Source organism: Lontra canadensis, unplaced genomic scaffold, assembly GCF_010015895.1.
Source record: "Lontra canadensis isolate GAN:19392208 unplaced genomic scaffold, GSC_riverotter_1.0 scaffold163, whole genome shotgun sequence".
Classification (NCBI taxonomy): Eukaryota; Metazoa; Chordata; class Mammalia; order Carnivora; family Mustelidae; genus Lontra; species Lontra canadensis.
Window position 1 is genome coordinate 54344 of NW_022631157.1, and position 17550 is coordinate 71893.

General features: G+C 47.7%; 1 protein-coding gene across 5 annotated transcripts in view; it reads left to right on the forward strand.

The window, feature by feature from the left end:
• Window positions 1-2694: 2694 nt before the first annotated feature.
• PHF12 (PHD finger protein 12) overlaps window positions 2695-17550 on the forward strand; it is a 41992-nt gene continuing 27136 nt past the window's right edge. For 3 of the 5 annotated variants that reach the window (XM_032845405.1, XM_032845406.1, XM_032845407.1), the window contains exons 1-2: window positions 2695-3130; window positions 3287-3957. In XM_032845405.1, the coding sequence (XP_032701296.1) occupies window positions 3656-3957 (302 nt within the window). In that variant the 5' untranslated portion in view covers window positions 2695-3130; window positions 3287-3655. The remainder of the gene's footprint in view (window positions 3131-3286; window positions 3958-17550) is intronic. The other 2 variants (XM_032845400.1, XM_032845401.1) reach the window with 2 other exon arrangements.

Consider the following 17550-nt stretch of genomic DNA (forward strand, 5'->3'; position numbering starts at 1 on the left):
CACCTCCTGAGTTGAAAGTGTTAGCTCAGTTTTGGTCCCCAGCATGCACATCTGTGCTTAGAGGTGCACTATGCATGGCTGCTCTCCAGAGTAAGAGCAAGAGACAGGCATTGGGAGTTATGGACACTCAGAGGCCAGAAAACAAAATCCCTGAAGGAAATAATGACAGCCACCAGCACGTTCTACTTCCACAGTCTTCCAGCAGAGAGATACCAGTCACTCATGGCTGGCTACCTTCTGGCTCTACCACAGGCCACCCTGCAGGCCTCAGAAACTCGTCCATGCAGAGTGCAGTCCCTACACTAGCCACAAGAGGTCACTTCACAAGACATCTGTATCCCACCTGCTAGCTCGCCTCAAACCCCCTTGAATAACCAGGACTGGAGCTCTCCAAGGTGGTATCAACTTCCAACCACTGGGCTGACCTCCCCCTCCAAGTTCTAAGAGGAAGGTGCGTAGAGTGATTAGTTCCCCTGGCACTTGTCAACACAGCCAAGTATTATTTCCCTGGTTAGCCCAACAGCGCTGTTCCTGTTCTCCACTGCAAATGATGATGTTGATCAAAGCAAAGCCTTCCTCATTGGGCATAGGCCAATGGACTATTTATCTGCCCCATAATGCTTTCGGGCTGACACAGCACCACAGCTGGGTCCTGAGCAGTAAGAAACCAGGGAGAGAGGACACATGTGCTCCCAACTTCTGAGGACCCATGGCATGAAACAAAACCTCACACTAGAAGAGGTCTGGCCAGTTTCATATAACTAGCTCAGCCCTACTCTCTCTGAAGTCCACCTCTCTGATCTATAACCACAAGGATTTCTTGTGTGCTGAGGCTGATAGAGGGCAGAGAGCAGCCAATCTCTCTCTATCTCTCTCTCTCTCACACACACACACACGCACACAAACACGACAGATAGGTGCATGACCTTATCATTTTTCCTAAGCACCAAGAGGATCATCAGAAAAGTCAGAAAAAACAGAAACCTAAGACCACACGCTGACATCCCCACTGTATCCCTAACTCATCCTCCTTACTATCCCAAAAGAAGAAGCAGCAACAACTCCTCACAGACAGTTAACCTGGTGTAGTGGAAAGTGTCCTGGCCTGGTAATCAAATCTGTTTCATTCATAGGTCTGCCATAAATTCACTATGAGAACTAGGCAAATCACCGCTCCTTTCTATGCATCTAGAAATGAGATTAACAAAGATAGTATTTAACCCCTTTCTGGTTTTATTCTTCTGCAAATATTAAGTACACCCTAACGATCACAGGTGAGCAGGACACAACTACCTGGCAACAATACCAACTAAACGCCTAGTGGCAAGCACAGTGATGTTATCCCCTTCTCCACTTCTTCGCCTACAGTCAGGCAAGATAACTGGCCATCTGTGAAAGCGATAAAAAGGGCAGGGGTGCGTGCCGTGGAGGAAGCCAGAATTCGAGGTGAGGCCTTCAGACTACAAATCCCAGCATACAGCACACCAGCTCTCAAAAGCATCCCTTCCTGGCAGGCAAATCTCTCCTCCCCGAGTCCATCCCACCATACAGCGCATACACAGCATGCACACGGAACTACGGCTCCCACAACCCACCACATCCCTCGCGATTCTTGCTGCTCCCAGGGTGCAATGCGCTCCCGTTCGGCCTTTGGCCGTCTTCCGCATTGCAAACTGGGAGTTGAAGTCCGCTATAGGCAGGTAGTTGGGCGTTGTCAGCGTTACTAACTCTTCGCTGTGGGCTTCCTCTGGAGCAGTTCTCAGGGACAGTGATCAAGAGAGGGTAGTAGTAATGGGCCTGCTAAACTCTCCATGGTGTCTTCATTACGCAAGGCAGGGACGCTGAGGCTAAAATTAACTGTCAGGAGCGGGAGGGTAGTGTGTACAGCAGCCACCCAACCCGACACCAAAAGAATAGTTTTCCGTCGCGGTGGCTTTTCTTTTCTCTTTACCAATATGGCGCCTAGTTCTGCCACACCTGATGCTGGGAACCAAACGATCCAGTACAATATCCCTAGGAATACTGCTGTCACCGACAGCATACCGGCTCCAGCCAACACCACACCTTGTTCCTTCTTGTTCTTGCCTGAGGACTCCAAGGACATGGTAGCCTATATCCCATTACCAAAATGGCGAAAGTAGAAGCATTCTTGTTAGAGCCTGCAGATGACAATACGCTTGCGCGGAAGGCGGCTGTGTTGTGGGGCGGGAGGGGAGCATTCTCAACACGCCTGCGCAGGAACAGAGTAGTCTTGGTCTGTACACAAACACCAATGGATGAAGAGCCCCCACGTTCCTGCGGCTGCGCTATGACCCTTAGAAACTCTCCGAGGCGCCTGCGCGAGACCTCAGGTCCCGCCCTCTTATCTTACTACGCTGGCGCAAGGCAGAAAGGCGGGGCTTCGGCCCTCCAGACGAATGCCAGCGCGGCTGCGCGCTGGGGGGTACCCGCTCACTGCGGCTGCGCGGGAGCCCGGCCGCCGGCTGTCACTGCGGTTGCGCGCGGCGAGCGGCGATCCCGGGGCGCCTGCGCGGGTGGCTTTGCGGGCGCTCGCGGTAAGTTTGCGCCAAGTGCGCGGCAGCCGGGACGCAGACGGCGGCGGCGGCGAGAGGCGGAGCCCGGGGACCACCCCCCATCACCCTCCCCGCAGTCACCTCACGTACCACAACCTCACCTAACCTCTCACCCCCCCTCCGATCCCCCCAACCCCGGGATGGCAGCGCCCGCCAGCCTTCCCGGCCGGACCAGCGGTCGCCAGCGCCGGCTTTAGCCTGTGGGACTAGGCCCCGCCGAGGCCTGACCCCGGGAGCCGGGACCCACCGTGCAGCCAGCCGCCGGGCCGAGGCTGAGGGGCCGCTCCCCCCTCACGGCCCGTGGGGAGGACGCTGCCGTCCCGGGGACTGGGGGCCGGGGGGTGGGGGGGAGCCAGGGCGAGGAAGTCGGGACCCGTGTTGGGAAAAAAGAAGGGGGGCCGGGGTCAGGAGCGCCCCCTCCCCCCGCTTCCCCCCTCCCCCCGGGGTTGGGGGGGCCGGAGCAGAGAGCGCCCAGCCCGGGAGGTGGATGAATGTGGGAGAAAATGGAGACCAAGACGATCGTGTACGACTTGGACACGTCGGGGGGGCTGATGGAGGTAAGAGTGGCCCTCCTCATCCCCTTCCCCCAGCGCCGGGAGGGAACCTCCGCCCTCCGCCCCACAAAGCCGGTCCTGAGCTCACAGCGCAAAAGGGCCAGAGGAAGGGGGGCTTCTTCCTCACCCAGACTCTCCCTCCCTTCTTTGCAATTCGAGGGGCTGAGCTCAGCCTCCGAGGACGTTTGCAGCAGTTTCACCCACCCGCCGCCCTGGATTCGTTCTCCCGAGGCACCAACCCACTCCATGTCGTTGCACCGGCGGGCCTCCCCACCCCCTTCTTGTCGGCCCCTTTGTGCTTCCCCCAGCACGTCCGGGTACCGGGTTTCAGGCCTCTTCAGAGCCTGGCTTTGGAGTCCCCCACTGTCCATACAAGGAAGTGGCGAGAAGGGAACCGCGCACCCTCTCCCCATCCCCCTACCCTGATCCTCCCCATTTGGAAGAAGCTGTTCTCGTTGTGCTGCAGGAAAGCTGTTAGGGTGGGCTCCCCCCGGTTCCGGGGGCTGAGAGGTTCTGGGAGCAGCTTGGATGGGAGGAAGAAGGACAAAAGGGGGGAGAGGGGTGGGTGACGGAGAAGCCTTGCCGGGGGGGCGACGGACCGCCCGGGAGCTCCGAGTGTGCACACACGCCGTTTGTATGTGTGTGCAGCAAATCCAAGCTCTGCTGGCTCCCCCCAAGACGGACGAGGCAGAAAAGCGGAGTCGGAAACCTGAAAAAGAGCCCCGGAGAAGCGGCAGGGCCACCAACCACGACAGCTGCGATAGCTGCAAAGAAGGTGGGGATCTCCTGTGCTGTGACCACTGCCCGGCCGCCTTCCACCTCCAGTGCTGGTAAGGTCTGGGGACCCCTTTGGAGCTCCTTGGCGGACCCTTCTCGGCACATTCCTTCACCCGGCCTACCCCTGGCTGCCGAAATAACGGGCGCTTGCAGCCGCTAGCTGACTTTCTGCAGCGGCTGGGGCGAGCGCCTCCCCGCCCCCAGGTGTCTGCCGGGATCTGGCCGTTTGGGAGTGGGGGGGAGGAGCAGCAGTGGGTCCGGACCCCGAGGTAGGGGTTGGGACGAGTGAGGAGAGCCCCATCTGGGATTGGAAGGCTCTGGGTAGCCGGGACAGAGCCGGCAGGGCACGGCCGGCGGTGGCGGGGGAGGAAGGGGAGGAGCTCCGGGCCCTGTGCCGCTCGCCTGCCCGCGCGCCCGCCGCCCTCGGGCTCCTGCCGGGCTGGGCTCTCTTGCGGGCGGGTGCGCGGAGCCCTCGGCCGCCGGACTTGGCGGGGTCCAGACCCGGGGGGCCGGACACCCGGGCGCTTGCGGCTGTGGAAGAAATCATGGAGGGTGTCTCTCGAGTCTGCCTCTTCTCCGCTTCTCTGTTTACAATATGGCGACCTGCCTTTAAATTATATTTTTATTCTCAGCGCCATTTTGGCTGCATATATGATTTGCAAACGTCTCCCGGGGAACGGTGGGGGTAGAGGCCTGGAGTCTTTTCTGCAGAAGCTCCTCGGGGACCCGGGCTAGGATCTCGCCGCTTTGGTCCCCTTTCTCTGGCTCCGCTTGCCCCCTGTTGCCTCTCGGAGCTGCCTCCTTCTCTCCCTCCCCTCCCCGCGCTGCCGCCTCTTAGGAAATCGGGCCGGGTTAGACAATTAAAATTGCCCTCGGGCGCCGATTTCACTTCTCCGCTCCGGATCAGCGAGCCCTTCGCGGCAGAATTCTTTGCTGCCGGGGTGGGATTGTGTGCGGTTAGCTCCGCGAGGGCATTTTTAAGGAGCAGAGAGCTGGAAAGCTCTGCGCTTCCCTCCGCCGCCCCCCCCCCCCCCGCTCTCAACTGAACGCGAGAGGAGGGGAGAGACGGGAGAGAGAGAGAGAGCGAGAGAGGGAGGGACCTGGGTTGATCGCCCGCTGCGTGATCCTGCTCAGCAGCTCAGCCCAGAACAATCCGGCCAGGAAGAGTTTAAACTCCAGCTTCTGCCTGGAGAAACCATCTCCACAGAAATCCCACATCTGCTTAGGGAACCCAGATTGCGTCGTGTTGGGATGGGCCTTGTTCTGTTGTTCAGCAACAGTTGACTGATGCAGGCGTTTGTGAGAGCGGGAAAGAGAGGGGCTTCTGTTTGTTCCCACCCGTTTTTGATGTTGCCTTTTTTTTTTTTTTTTAAGTCTTTTGTTTAAAAAGAAAAAGTGAGGTTTTCCTTAAGCTCTCTACACTGTTCCATTCACATTCCGTCTCTCGGTTTGTGGACTAGTGCCTACTGTGTATTTGTACTAATTGGAGGTTTTGGAACACTTATTAGACAGATGACTGATACTGGGCAAATTAAGTCTGTGGTCAGAAGTTATGTAGGAAGCTCCCATTACTATTCCCCAGATGCTTTTGCCCAGGAGGGCACCCCATCTGGGCTTGTAATGTTGCAGGGACAAAAATGGTTATCCTGGAGGAAGCTTTGTTGCTGGTTTTAAATTTTTATTACCAGGTGACTAATACCAGCAGGAGGGGTCTGTGGTTTTTAGCCTTTGCTTCCTGTAAGGTGTAATCCACCTGGAGAAAATACCTCTGGTCAAGTTTTCCCATGTTCTTGAGCAAACAAGAGATTTGTACCTGGATATGTATGTTGTTTATCAGTTTTTTCCCTGTTGCTTACATTTTTTATTGTGCTTGTTTGATGCATACGCTTGTACTGAATTGTAGGCTTCTTGATGTAAAGTGTGGGTGTTTCACCTCTAGGATGAAGCTAGGGTTAGCTAAAGGAGAAGGGTGATCTCCATATTGAGAATTTTATAAGCTCTTTATCTTTAGCCTCGTGTTTAGTAAAGCTGAGATTGTTTATTAGAAACTTCAGGTATGGAAAAAGTGTGCTGTTTTGCCTGAGTTTGGGCTTCAAATTCTAAAACCTAACCTCTGGATCTTCTAATTAGATGAGTGTGAGTCTTGTCAAGTTGTAACAATTAACAGTTTCTGCTTCTGCTAGGAAAGAGGGAGGTACTTGTAGCTCTTGGTGAGACAGACTTGCCCAGACTGTGCATTTCATTGAATACTTTTTTTTTTTTTTTTTTTTTAAAAAGACCATGAATGGGAACCGGTAATCAGAGATTCGAGAATCCTAGTAAGTGAGGCAGGGTTTATTTTACATCTCCAGTTCCCTCTTTGAAGATGCCAGTACTGAAGGTACCATTGATTTAGCAGAGTTGTTATATAAATTACAAAACATTCTGGATATTGGTACAAAGGCAGGAAGTCTTCTTTCAAGTGAGGCTTATCCCACTTTCCTGCCTCCTGTTCCACACTCTTTCCAGCCCAAGTGAACTACTTCATTAATCATCTCCACGAGAGTAGTCTGGGTCCTGCCTTTGACAGTCTCAGACCATTTTGATTCCTGAGTGTGCCGGCTTTAATTCATGCCGTTACTGTTTACTTGTGCCCTGTAGGAGTGCAGTTAGGTGTGGCTATATTTTCTCTGGCTTTCCTTTTCAGCTGGCTATGACTGGCTTACAGTTGACCCTTGAACAATGCTGGGGGCTTAGGGACACTGACCCCCATGCAGCCAAAAATCTACATAAGTTTTGATTTTTCAAACACTTAACTATTTACAGCGGGCTGTTGACCAGAAGCCTTACCGGTACCATCAGAGGTCAGTTAACACATATTCTGCATGTTGTATGTATTGTACACTGTATTCTTACAACACAGTAAGCTAGAGAAAAGAAAATGTTATGGAAATAAAAAGAGAAAATGCACGTACCATACCATACTCTAAAAAGTCTCCATAGAAGAGGACGTGCAGTTCAAATGCATGTTTTCCAAGGGTCAGCTGTATTTACGTAAGCACAGAAATGATCATTTTCCTTACGTACAGAATGTACAAGAGTGAAGATGGAGGTTTTGCAAACCCTGTTGGTCATAATTGTAGTGCTATTGCGGGTCTTCGTTCAAAATTCTCTGAGACCATCCTTTTTCTGTCTCTAGTGCGTCTTGCCAGCTTGCATCACAGTGAACAAGATCTAATAAAATGTTCCAGAAGTGATTTAGGCAAACTTTACCTCCTGGGCTTAGTGACATAGTCATAACCACAGGGGATTTTTCTAAGATAAACTACTGTAGGAAATGATTGGTAAGATAAACTGTTAATTGTCTTGTCTTTTCTCGGGGGCCAGTGCTCTGTATGAGGAACCGTTCTCTTTTCCCAGTTAGACTGGGAGCCCTATTTCTGGGTTCCCTGTCATGATCCTTTGGGTGAGGGAATGAATTGTCCTGTGCTCTGTACCATGACCTCGCTGAAGAATTAAACTTAAGGAGGTGATCGTTTAGTTTTTGTTTAAGTAACAGTATGATCATTTTATCTGAGTTTAACTGGTTTATCACTTATTCAGAGTGGTAGTGGGGGTTATTAAACCTGCCCCACGAACTGGAAAGAGGTATCTTTTTAAGTGTTTTCTGGTGAACCCGACCCCTATCATAATTGTCATGCCATTAGTTGAACTTTCTGAAAATACTGGTCTCCATGGAATGGTCCCTAAGAATTGGTTTAAAAAAAAAAAAGAATAGCTGGTGGAGCTCTATTTGCCGCTGACCATCTTTCTATTTGAAATGGATTGAATTGTTCTCACTGATAAAGTGAGCACCATAGGCCATCAGTAATGAGGCCGGAAAAACTGGATGTTTTTCTCTCTGATTGTTTTCTCGTGGCATTTTGCTCCAAACGGACTGAGGGATCAAAATGGTCTGAGAAACGCATCTACCTCAGCAGACCTCAGCATGGTTGCTTCCCGTCAGACAGATTTCTGTAGCATTTGCCTCCGCATGTTATATTTGGAATTGTTGGCCGGCTTTCCTCTCTTTGGTGTTGGCAGTGAGATCCAAAATGAGGTTTTCGAAGAATGAGAGTAAAAAGGTCTCTGTGCACAGGCAAAACTAAGCTCAGCTTGGAGTTTTGCATATTTAATTTTCAGTGAGTCATAACAAGAAAGGTTTCACACATAGAGTAGAAAACTGCGTTGCAGAACATCTTTGCTATTTGAACTTTTCAGAAGGTGATTTTTTTTTTCTGATTTTGTTGCGTTTAGCTCCTCATTAGAAAAGTACCAGGCTAGTGCTGAATTAAAATACATTTAATTTAATGTTATCTTACGAATCTGTTATTTCTAACATTTGAGGTGCTTGGAAACCTGGCACTGAAGAACTGGAGGGGTCAGCATCTGGACTTCCTCCTGTCACCCTGCCTCTTCTGTAGTAAAATGATTCAACAATAAACAAACCTAATTTGGTTTTATGTGTATTTTATCTATTTATTTTTGCATTTGCTACATTGCGTTGGAATCTGGGTGTGTATTACTGTTTTTAAATGTTCCATTCCGGCAGGGAGGGTCCAGTAACATTCAGCTTTAGCTCAGTTTTATATGCATGCTTTGTAAACTTAATGTGGGGCTTGGGCTCATTCTTGTGATCAGAGTGCTTTGTTTCAGTGATGAAAGTATAATCACTGTTTAAAAATGATAATATTTAGTATGAAATGTTTACTTAGAATTGGGTGTGATCTGGGGGCGCCTGGGTGGCTCAGTGGGTTAAGCCTGTGTCTTTGGCTCAGGTCATGATCTCAGGATCCTGGATGAGCCCTGCATCAGGCTCTCTGCACAGCAGGGAGCCTGCTTCCCCCTTTCTCTCTGCCTGCCTCTCTGCCTATTTGTGATCTCTCTCTGTCAAATAAAGTCTTTAAAAAAAATGGGTTTGATCTAGGATCTAGGTGGCTTTGGTTAAGAAAGGATGCATCTGGCGACTGGGTGGCTCAGTGGGTTAAAGCCTCTGCCTTTGGCTCAGGTCATGATCCCAGGGTCCTGGGATCGAGCCCCACATGGGGCTCTCTGCTCGGCAGGGAACCTTCTTCCCTTCTTCTCTCTGCCTGCCTCACTTGTGATCTCTGTCTGTCAAATAAATAAATAAAATCTTTTTAAAAAGAAAAGAAAAGAAAGGAAGCATCAGAAATTTTTTTAAACTGGAGGAGGAGGTAGTGCTCCTCACAGGTAACAGTGTTTGTGTGACCTAAGGCAAGCATTTCATGGTACTATTGTGGGAAATTTGAGGGGGGGGGTCTGTCCCCAAATTAATCGCCATACTCAATGAGAGATAGAATACAGTTGTAAACTCAGCAGTTTCCTGCTGCTCCCTAAGGCTCTCACAGTACTTTATAGGTGGGCTGTATTAAAATATTAGGACTGCTTTTGGGCTTTGAAATGACTAGTGTATTGTTTACGTGTGAAATCATGTATAAGACATATTTAGGTAGCATCTTCATTTATAATTGGAGAAGGGATTCATGTTGATCTGTTTTAAATTGTTAAGTATGTCTTCAAGAGAATTTTTTTTTTTAAGATTTTTTATTTATTTATTTGACAGAGAGAGACACAGCCAGAGAGGGAACAAGCAGGGGGAGTGGGAGAGGAAGAAGCAGGCTTCCTGCTGAGCAGGGAGCCCTGGTGCAGAGCTCCATCCCAGGACCCTGGGATCATGACCTGAGCTGAAGTCAGATGCTTAACGCCTGAGCCACCCAGGTGCTCCTCCAAGAGAATTTTTTAAGCCAAATCGTAAAATAGAAACAAATTATGTAATTTGAACTGAAAAAGGAACCAAATAGTCACTACTGTGTGTTACTGAATGAGACAGTGGTTTTTATTAAGCTCTGAGTGAAAGGACAAGTGATAACTCAAAAGGGCTCAGTGAGTTTTCAAGGTTCACCCTTGTAGGGTTTATCTGTACTTCATCCCTTTTTGTGGCTGAATACTATTCCATGTGTGGATATACCACATTTTGTCTATCCATTTATCAGTTAATAGACATTTGGGGTTTTTTTCTACTTTTTGTTATTGTGAATAATGATGCTGTAACATTTGTGTGCAAATCTTGTGTGGACATCTGTTTTCATTTCTCTTGGTTGTATATCCCAGAAATGGAATTGCTGGGTCACAGGGTAACTCATGTTTAACCTTTTTTTTTTTTTTAAGATTTTATTTATTTATTTGAAAGACAGAGATAGCAAGCCAGAGCATGAGGTGTGGGGGACCAGAGGGAGAGGGAGAAGCAGAGACTCCCTGCTGAGCAGACACCCACCCTCACCCCATCCCCAGTGCAGGGGCTCCATCCCAGGACCCTGGGATCATGACCCGAGCCAAAGGCAGATAGATGCTTAACCAACTGAGCCATCCGGGCGCCCCCATGTTTAACCTTTGAAGAACTGCCAAACTATTTTCCAAAGTGGCTACACCATTTTGCATCCTCACCAATACATCAGGGTTCCAGTTTCTCCACATCCTTTCCAACACTTGTTATTATCTATCTTCTTGATAAAAGCTATCCTATGGGCAGGAAGTGCTATAGTTTTGATTTGCATTTCCCTAATGACTAATGATCCCAAACATCTTTTCATGTGCTTATTAACCATTTGTATATTTTCTTGGAGAAATGTCTGTTTTGATCCTTTGCCCAGTTTTTTTTTTTTTTTAAGATTTTATTTATTTATTTAACAGACAGAGATCACAAGTAGGCAGAGAGGCAGGCAGAGAGAGAGAGGAGGAAGCAGGCTCCCCGCCGAGCAGAAAGCCCGATGCGGGGCTCAATCCCAGGACTCTGGGATCACGACCTGAGCTGAAGGCAGAGGCTTTAACCCACTGAGCCACCCAGGCGCCCCTGTCCAGGTTTTTTTGACATTGTGCAGAAGCAGAGGGAATGGCAGGCAGGGGAGAAGCAGGCTCCTGCTGTGGGGCGTGATCCCACCAGGACCCTGGTTGGAGTTGTGATGGTTATATTATTATGATAATGCAGCACTGGCTCCTGGAAATGCATTCCTATTTTAAGGTGCCAGAGTTTTAAGTCACCAGAGCAGGGGAGGGGGGTTTGCTTTCCCACCTCTACTGTGCTCTTCCTTTGACTTAAAAGTCCCCAGGGAGGGGGCGCCTGGGTGGCTTCGGGGGTTAAGCCTCTGCCTTCCTCTGCCTTCAGTCAGGTCATGATCTCAGGGTCCTGGGATCAAGCCCTGCATCAGGCTTTCTGCTCATCAGGGAGCCTGCTTCCCCCTCTCCCTCCACCTGCCTCTCTGCCTACTTGTGATCTCTCTCTCTCTCTGGCAGATAAATAAATAAAATCTTAAAAAAAAAAAAAAAAAGTCCCCAAGGAGTACAAATATGGCCAGCTGCATTGCCATTCAGTGAGTGACACTTATAAGAGCACCTCTGCATAATGCTAGCCTCCCGAGAGACTGGACAGGAGTACAGCTGTCCCCCTGCCAGTTTCCTGAAAGAGGAGGACATTGTATTCAGTGCAAGTCCTAGACCAAATTTCAGAAAGGCACTTTGGTATTGCGGATTTGTCACCATGCCCAGGACACATGCACAGGTCACTAGCTCACTGCTTTTCCCATGACTTGAGAGCAGTTAAGAAGAGTAAGAAGGTGACTCCTTTTTCTGCCTGCCATTTATAGATGTCAAAGTCTTCATCCTTTAAGTCTAACATTATTTCTGAATCTAGGTCTCAGCAAATAAGAATAAAGACGAAGTGTTAGCACATTTGTATGGGAGGCAGAAGACACTGAGGGGTACAGTAGACACTGATAAAAGGCAAAACCATTGCTTTTGACCCCTTGTCAAAAAAGAACTTGTCTACTATGTAGACCTGTTGTTGCATTCATAGTAAGCAAATTCCAAGTACACCTTACAGATTGGTGACATTTTGGGTAATATATAACTTGACTCGCTCATTCAAAAAGCTACTTTCCCTTTTGCAACCATGCATTAAATGCTCACTACACCACTCAAAAGCCAGGGGCTGACACGTATCCTCTGTTCACTGCTGTGCAATATGTAGTGGTATTACAAATGAGAGACGTGCAAAGACAAGCACTTAGTTGGGGAACAGAACTGATGTCTGCTGCTACCAAGTGGATGATACCTTTAACAGGAACACACGGTCACTATTCCTTTCCCCCTAATTAGGTTTGTTTCCTGTATATTAATAGCGTTGGTGTTTAGTCTTTGCCCTTCCCCTGTTTTTCTGACAAACTATACAAGATATATCTCCCAGGAAATGTTTCCCAGTCTTGAAAAGACAAAAGACAGGGAGTGTAACAGTGGGGCGGGGACTCCAAGCCTGAACCTAGGGTCAGTGTTTCCCACTGATGTGGACTCTGCATGAGGCTCTTTTTTTTTTTTTTTTTAAGATTTTATTTATTTGTCAGAGAGAGGGAGAGAGAACGAGCACAGGCAGACAGAATGGCAGGCAGAGGCAGAGGCAGAGGGAGAAGCAGGCTCCCCGCCGAGCAAGGAGCCAGATGTGGGACTCGATCCCAGGACGCTGGGATCATGACCTGAGCCGAAGGCAGCTGCTTAACCAACTGAGCCACCCAGGCGTCCCGAGGCTCTCTTTTGAAATAAGCTGGAGTGAGCAAGAGAGGATTCTTCGTAGGGTTTGAATTTAACCATAGCCGGAAGACGTCATTCTACCACCAGGCCAGGCAAGGGTGAGGGAATCTCTCAATTACTAGCAAGCTTGAGTTTCAGGGCGGAAGGAACCCTGTTTGCAGCAGCACGAACACATTGACCGTCTTGTATCCAGCTGTGATCCTTAGGTGGATGTTGAATAGTATTTTTCTCCTGTCTGCAGTAGTGCAGAGAAGAGAGCAGAGAAGCTAATGAAGTGCATAGAACTCTTTAAGTGGTTGTAGATAAGTCTCCTCATTACAAAACTGGGCAGTGAGCAGCTACTCTTATTCTTTACACCAGACCAGGTCACCTGTGATGAGCTGGGTGCTTTTTTTTTTTTTTTTTTTTATTTGACAGAGAGAGATCACAAGTAGGCAGAGAGGCAGGCAGAGAGAGTGAGAGGGAAGCAGGCTCCCTGCTGAGCAGAGAGCCCGATGCGAGACTCGATCCCAGGACCCTGAGATCATGACCCGAGCCGAAGGCAGCGGCTTAACCCACTGAGCCACCCAGGCTCCCCGAGCTGGGTGCTTTTTAATTCCCACATTCACTGAACCAGCAGATAGAGTTCTACTGATTCCTGGTTCTAGTGAAGCTCTGGAGATATTAGAGGGAAATTCTACAATGAACTTTTTCAGTTTTCAATCATCAGTTATTAGGATGCATTATGAAAATTATACTTTGTTAATCTCATTAAATGTGTCTAAACCTATACCTTTTTGTAGTTCTTTCTATACATAGATTAGCTATATTCAATTTTCCTTGATCTTGCTGACCATTTTTTTTGAAAGAGCATCTTAAATGTAGGGAGAATTCTGTTAATGATTTTGGCCTTTGATAGACATTGTCTTGCCTTTTTTTTTTTTTTTTTTTAAGATTTTATTTATTTATTTATTTATTTGACAGAGAGATCACAAGTAGGCAGAGAGGCAGGCAGAGAGATGGGGGGCGGGGAAGCAGGCTCCCCGCTGAGCAGAGAACCCAATTCAGGGCTCAATCCCAGGAGCCTGAGACCATGACCTGAGCTGAAGGCAGAGGCTTAACCCACTGAGCCATCCAGGTGCCCCTGTTTTACTTTATCTTGTTTGTTTGTTTGTTTGTTTGTTTGTTTGTTTTTTAATCCTTTGGTTGTAGTCCTCATGGTTTTGCCTGGCTTAGATAACACTTAGCCATTCTAGCTTAACTTAATTCTTAACACCTAATTCATGAGACATCTTTGACTGCAGGCCTTAGTTTGTTGGTGTTGAAGTAAGCTGGATGGTAAGAAAAGTATCTGCAGTTCATTTAAGTTAGTGGGAAAGAGCTTATGTCCAAGACTTGAATGCTTGCTGCATATGAGCTTTCCTCAAATCTTACCACTTGTGTGCACACATTCAGGCCTTTAGGGTGATCATTCTTTGGTTAGGAATCATCTGAGAGAAAAGTGAGCCAAAGGGAAAAAAAACTATGGTGCTCTGTCTCTGAGAGGTCTGTTCACCTCCTAAATAGGTCACTGGGGGTATAACTGGAAGGCTTCAGAAGCCCAAGTCAGCACTTAGCTGTGGCATCAAACCATGACAGCACAGTTTGACAGCATGCCCAGGAGATTACTGCAGTCATGTCAGGTGGGGAGTTTTAAGGTTTATGAGTAAAATGGGGTTTATGAGTAAAAAGAAACAGGGAATAGGCCCTGTGCTGTTTTGGTGCAAATCATATCATTATTCTCTTTCCTTTTAAGAAGACCCTTTCAGAGGAGGGTAAATGAAGCAGAAATCCTCCTTAGGGAAAAGCAGCTAGGTTTTAAGTAGAAACCTGCTCTCTCTCTATTTAGTTGAATTTCAAATAAAGATTTTTTTTTTAATTTAAAAAAAATTTTTTTAATATTTTATTTATTTATTTGACAGAGAGATCACAAGCAGGCAGAGAGAGAGGAAGGGAAGCAGGCTCCCTGCTGAGCAGCAGAGAGCCTGATGTGGGGCTCGATCCCAGGACCCTGAGATCATGACCTGAGCCAAAGGCAGAGGCCTCAACCCACTGAGCCACCCAGGCGCCCCTAATTTAAAAATTTTTTTAAAAAATTGTTAGTTTGGTGGGGTTTTTTTTGTTTTTTTTTGTTTTTTTTTTTAAGATTTTACTCATTTATTTGTGAGAGAGCATGAGAGGGGGGAGGGTAAGAGGGAGAAGCAGACTTCCACTGAGCAGGGAGCCCAACATGGGGCTCCATCCCTGGACTCCCGGATCATGACCTGAGCCAAAGGCAGCCGCTTAAACCGACTGAGCCACCCAGGTACCCCAAGACATTGTTAGTGTTTTTAGTTTTCCCAGCCTTTATACAATTTTAGATCTAGTATCTATAAGATAGAAACTGATCCAGATTTCCTGGGCTGTGTATGCCAAAAAAAAAAAAAAAAATGTCTTGGCTTTTTCCTTGATTTGACCATGGAACAGTACCCAGTTTTCCATACCTCTGAGACTCCTCTGGAATACACAGTTACAGTTGTTGATTCTTCCTTCGAAGGAAGAACATTCCCTGGGAACATCAGAAAGTGTCTGCTGAGGCCAGAATGGTGACTCTTCCAAAACACTTAGGCTCCAAAATCTTACCAGGAGGTGAATAAATGAAACCCATTTTCTTTCTTTTTCTTTCTTTCTTTCTTTCTTTCTTTCTTTCTTTCTTTTTTTAAGGTTTTGTTTATTTTTATTTGAGAGAGAGAGTGTATGAAAGGGGAGAAGGTCAGAGGGAGAAGCAGACTCCCCATAGAGTCAGGAGCTTGATGCAGGACTTGATCCCGGGACTCCAGGGTCATGGCCTCAGCCGAAGGCAGCCACCCAACCAACTGAACCACCCAGGCTCCCCGAAACCCATTTTAAAATGTTTGCAGCCACCTCCACCTCTCCATCGTGGAGAAGCCAAGATTGCCAGAATAGCCAAACTAATGATAGATAAGGCCCTGTGGCACCCAGTCTCAGCTTGTCAAGAGAAGTTAGCAGGGGCAACACCTGGTGTAACAGTTGGTACTCTACCCTCCCACCCTCCTTTTGCTGCCCTGACTCATAACCCTGTTCTCCAGGTGTCCTTCACTGGGAGGATGCCACCATAGCCCAGCTCTGCATAGAAGGCAGTGAAATTTGGGGACCCAGTCAGCTAATTTGAAAGGATCGTACGCCTGTGGAAGTGACGCAACTAGCGAAGTTTCTCAATGGGGCACTTGTAATGGCCTGGCACTTCATTGGTCTCCTTGTTAACACTGCTCCTGAGGCTCTGCATGAAAAAGCCAGTGGTCCTTGCACTTTTTATGTACTTTGTGGCATTAGCTGTATTTGAGTCAGTAGCTGGGATGAAGGAGGGTAAGGAATTAAGGATCAGGGACCCCAGGACCTTTCTGCTCTCGTTTCTTGTATCTTCCAGTATGGCCATCTTCCTAGCCTTTGAAAGGTAGGCTGTACTTGAAAATAAAAACTGGGGCGCCTGGGTGGCTCAGTGGGTTAAAGCCTCTGCCTTCGGCTCAGGTCATGATGCCAGGGTCCTGGGATCGAGCCCCGCATCGGGCTCTCTGCTCAGCAGGGAGCCTGCTTCCCTTCCTCTCTCTGCCTGCCTCTCTGCCTACTTGTGATCTGTCAAATAAATAAATAAAATCTTTTAAAAAAAAAAAAAAAAGGAAAGAAAAACTGATGCCCATACAAGTATGTGTCCAGAGGAAGCTGGCTATTTATGCTGACATTTAAATCTCATTAGATTTTGTTTCAAGCCATTAAATTGGGGTACATTAATACAGCTTTTACGCTTTAAAAGATAATTTTTTAATTAATTCTTACCCAGCATCTCGTTTCTAGAATAGAAGCTGGTTTCAGTTTATAAAAGGCTTGTTTTCTGTGCTCATAGGTTCTTTGTAGATCAGGATAGCTACCAGGAGGCGGAGATGTGATGGTGGTCCTATCAGTGGTTACCTTCCCTCCCATTTTGGCTAGTACCAACATAGATCCTCAGCTGGCCAAGGGCAGCGGGCTGGTTTGAGGGAGAGCAGGCCTGTTCTGAGCATGTATTGTCTTTTGCAGTCACTCTTACACAATGCCGTTAGATATGATTGCAGGATTTTTATCTGGTAGTGGACCTCAGATGGATGGACGAGACCCATGAACTGTGAAATTAAAAATCAAACCTGCTCGGTGCTGTTGTTTGCTGGCTGAATCCCCCGCCACCACCCAAAAAAGGGACGAGACATCCAGATGCAGGGAAGGGTCAATGAAATCTTTCTTAGTCTGATATTTTAACTGAGACTACCATATATGGCTAGAGAGCTTCTGATTCTTGGAGAATGATGGATTCTGACAGGAGGGACCCTAGCAGTTCACGCGACTGACCTCTTTTAGAAGTGAACCCGAGTGGAATGCTGTTGGTATATTGTGTATAGATACGCTGTCTGCATAGTGTTCCTGTTCAGTCTTCATAGTAAATAGAATATTTTGTCAGTCTAGGAAGAGACAATAAAATGTCTTCTTTCTTAAATAGTTTTCATCTGTTTTGCTTCCTTTTGTCCTAAGACACACACCAGAGCTTTTAATTTGGTTAAGTGATATTTCCATGTCTTCCCAGCTGCATTTGGCTCAAGTTTTAAAATGTCATTGTCACTCAGCTGGATAGACATTTGCAGGCCATACATCGGTAAACTAACATATTTTTAAAAAATAAGTCCAGAGCCCAACACCATTTTGTTCCCCACCATTTTTATCTACATGTTGTAATGAAAAAAAAAAAAAAAAAAAAAACAGGTCTCTGAAATCAAAGGCAGTCTTTCTGCTTCCCTGTCTCCTTCTCTCCCTCCACCTCTCCCCTCCTCCCTTTGTTCTCTTGTTCCCCTCCCCCTGCTCCCTTCCAGTTCCATATTGAAAAACTGCTTGCGCTGGATGGATAATTAACACAGAGCTATGGAGCAACAGGTCCCACTGGTGGCGACTAAATCAGAAGTAAATGTTAATGTCGTGCAGGCTCACGT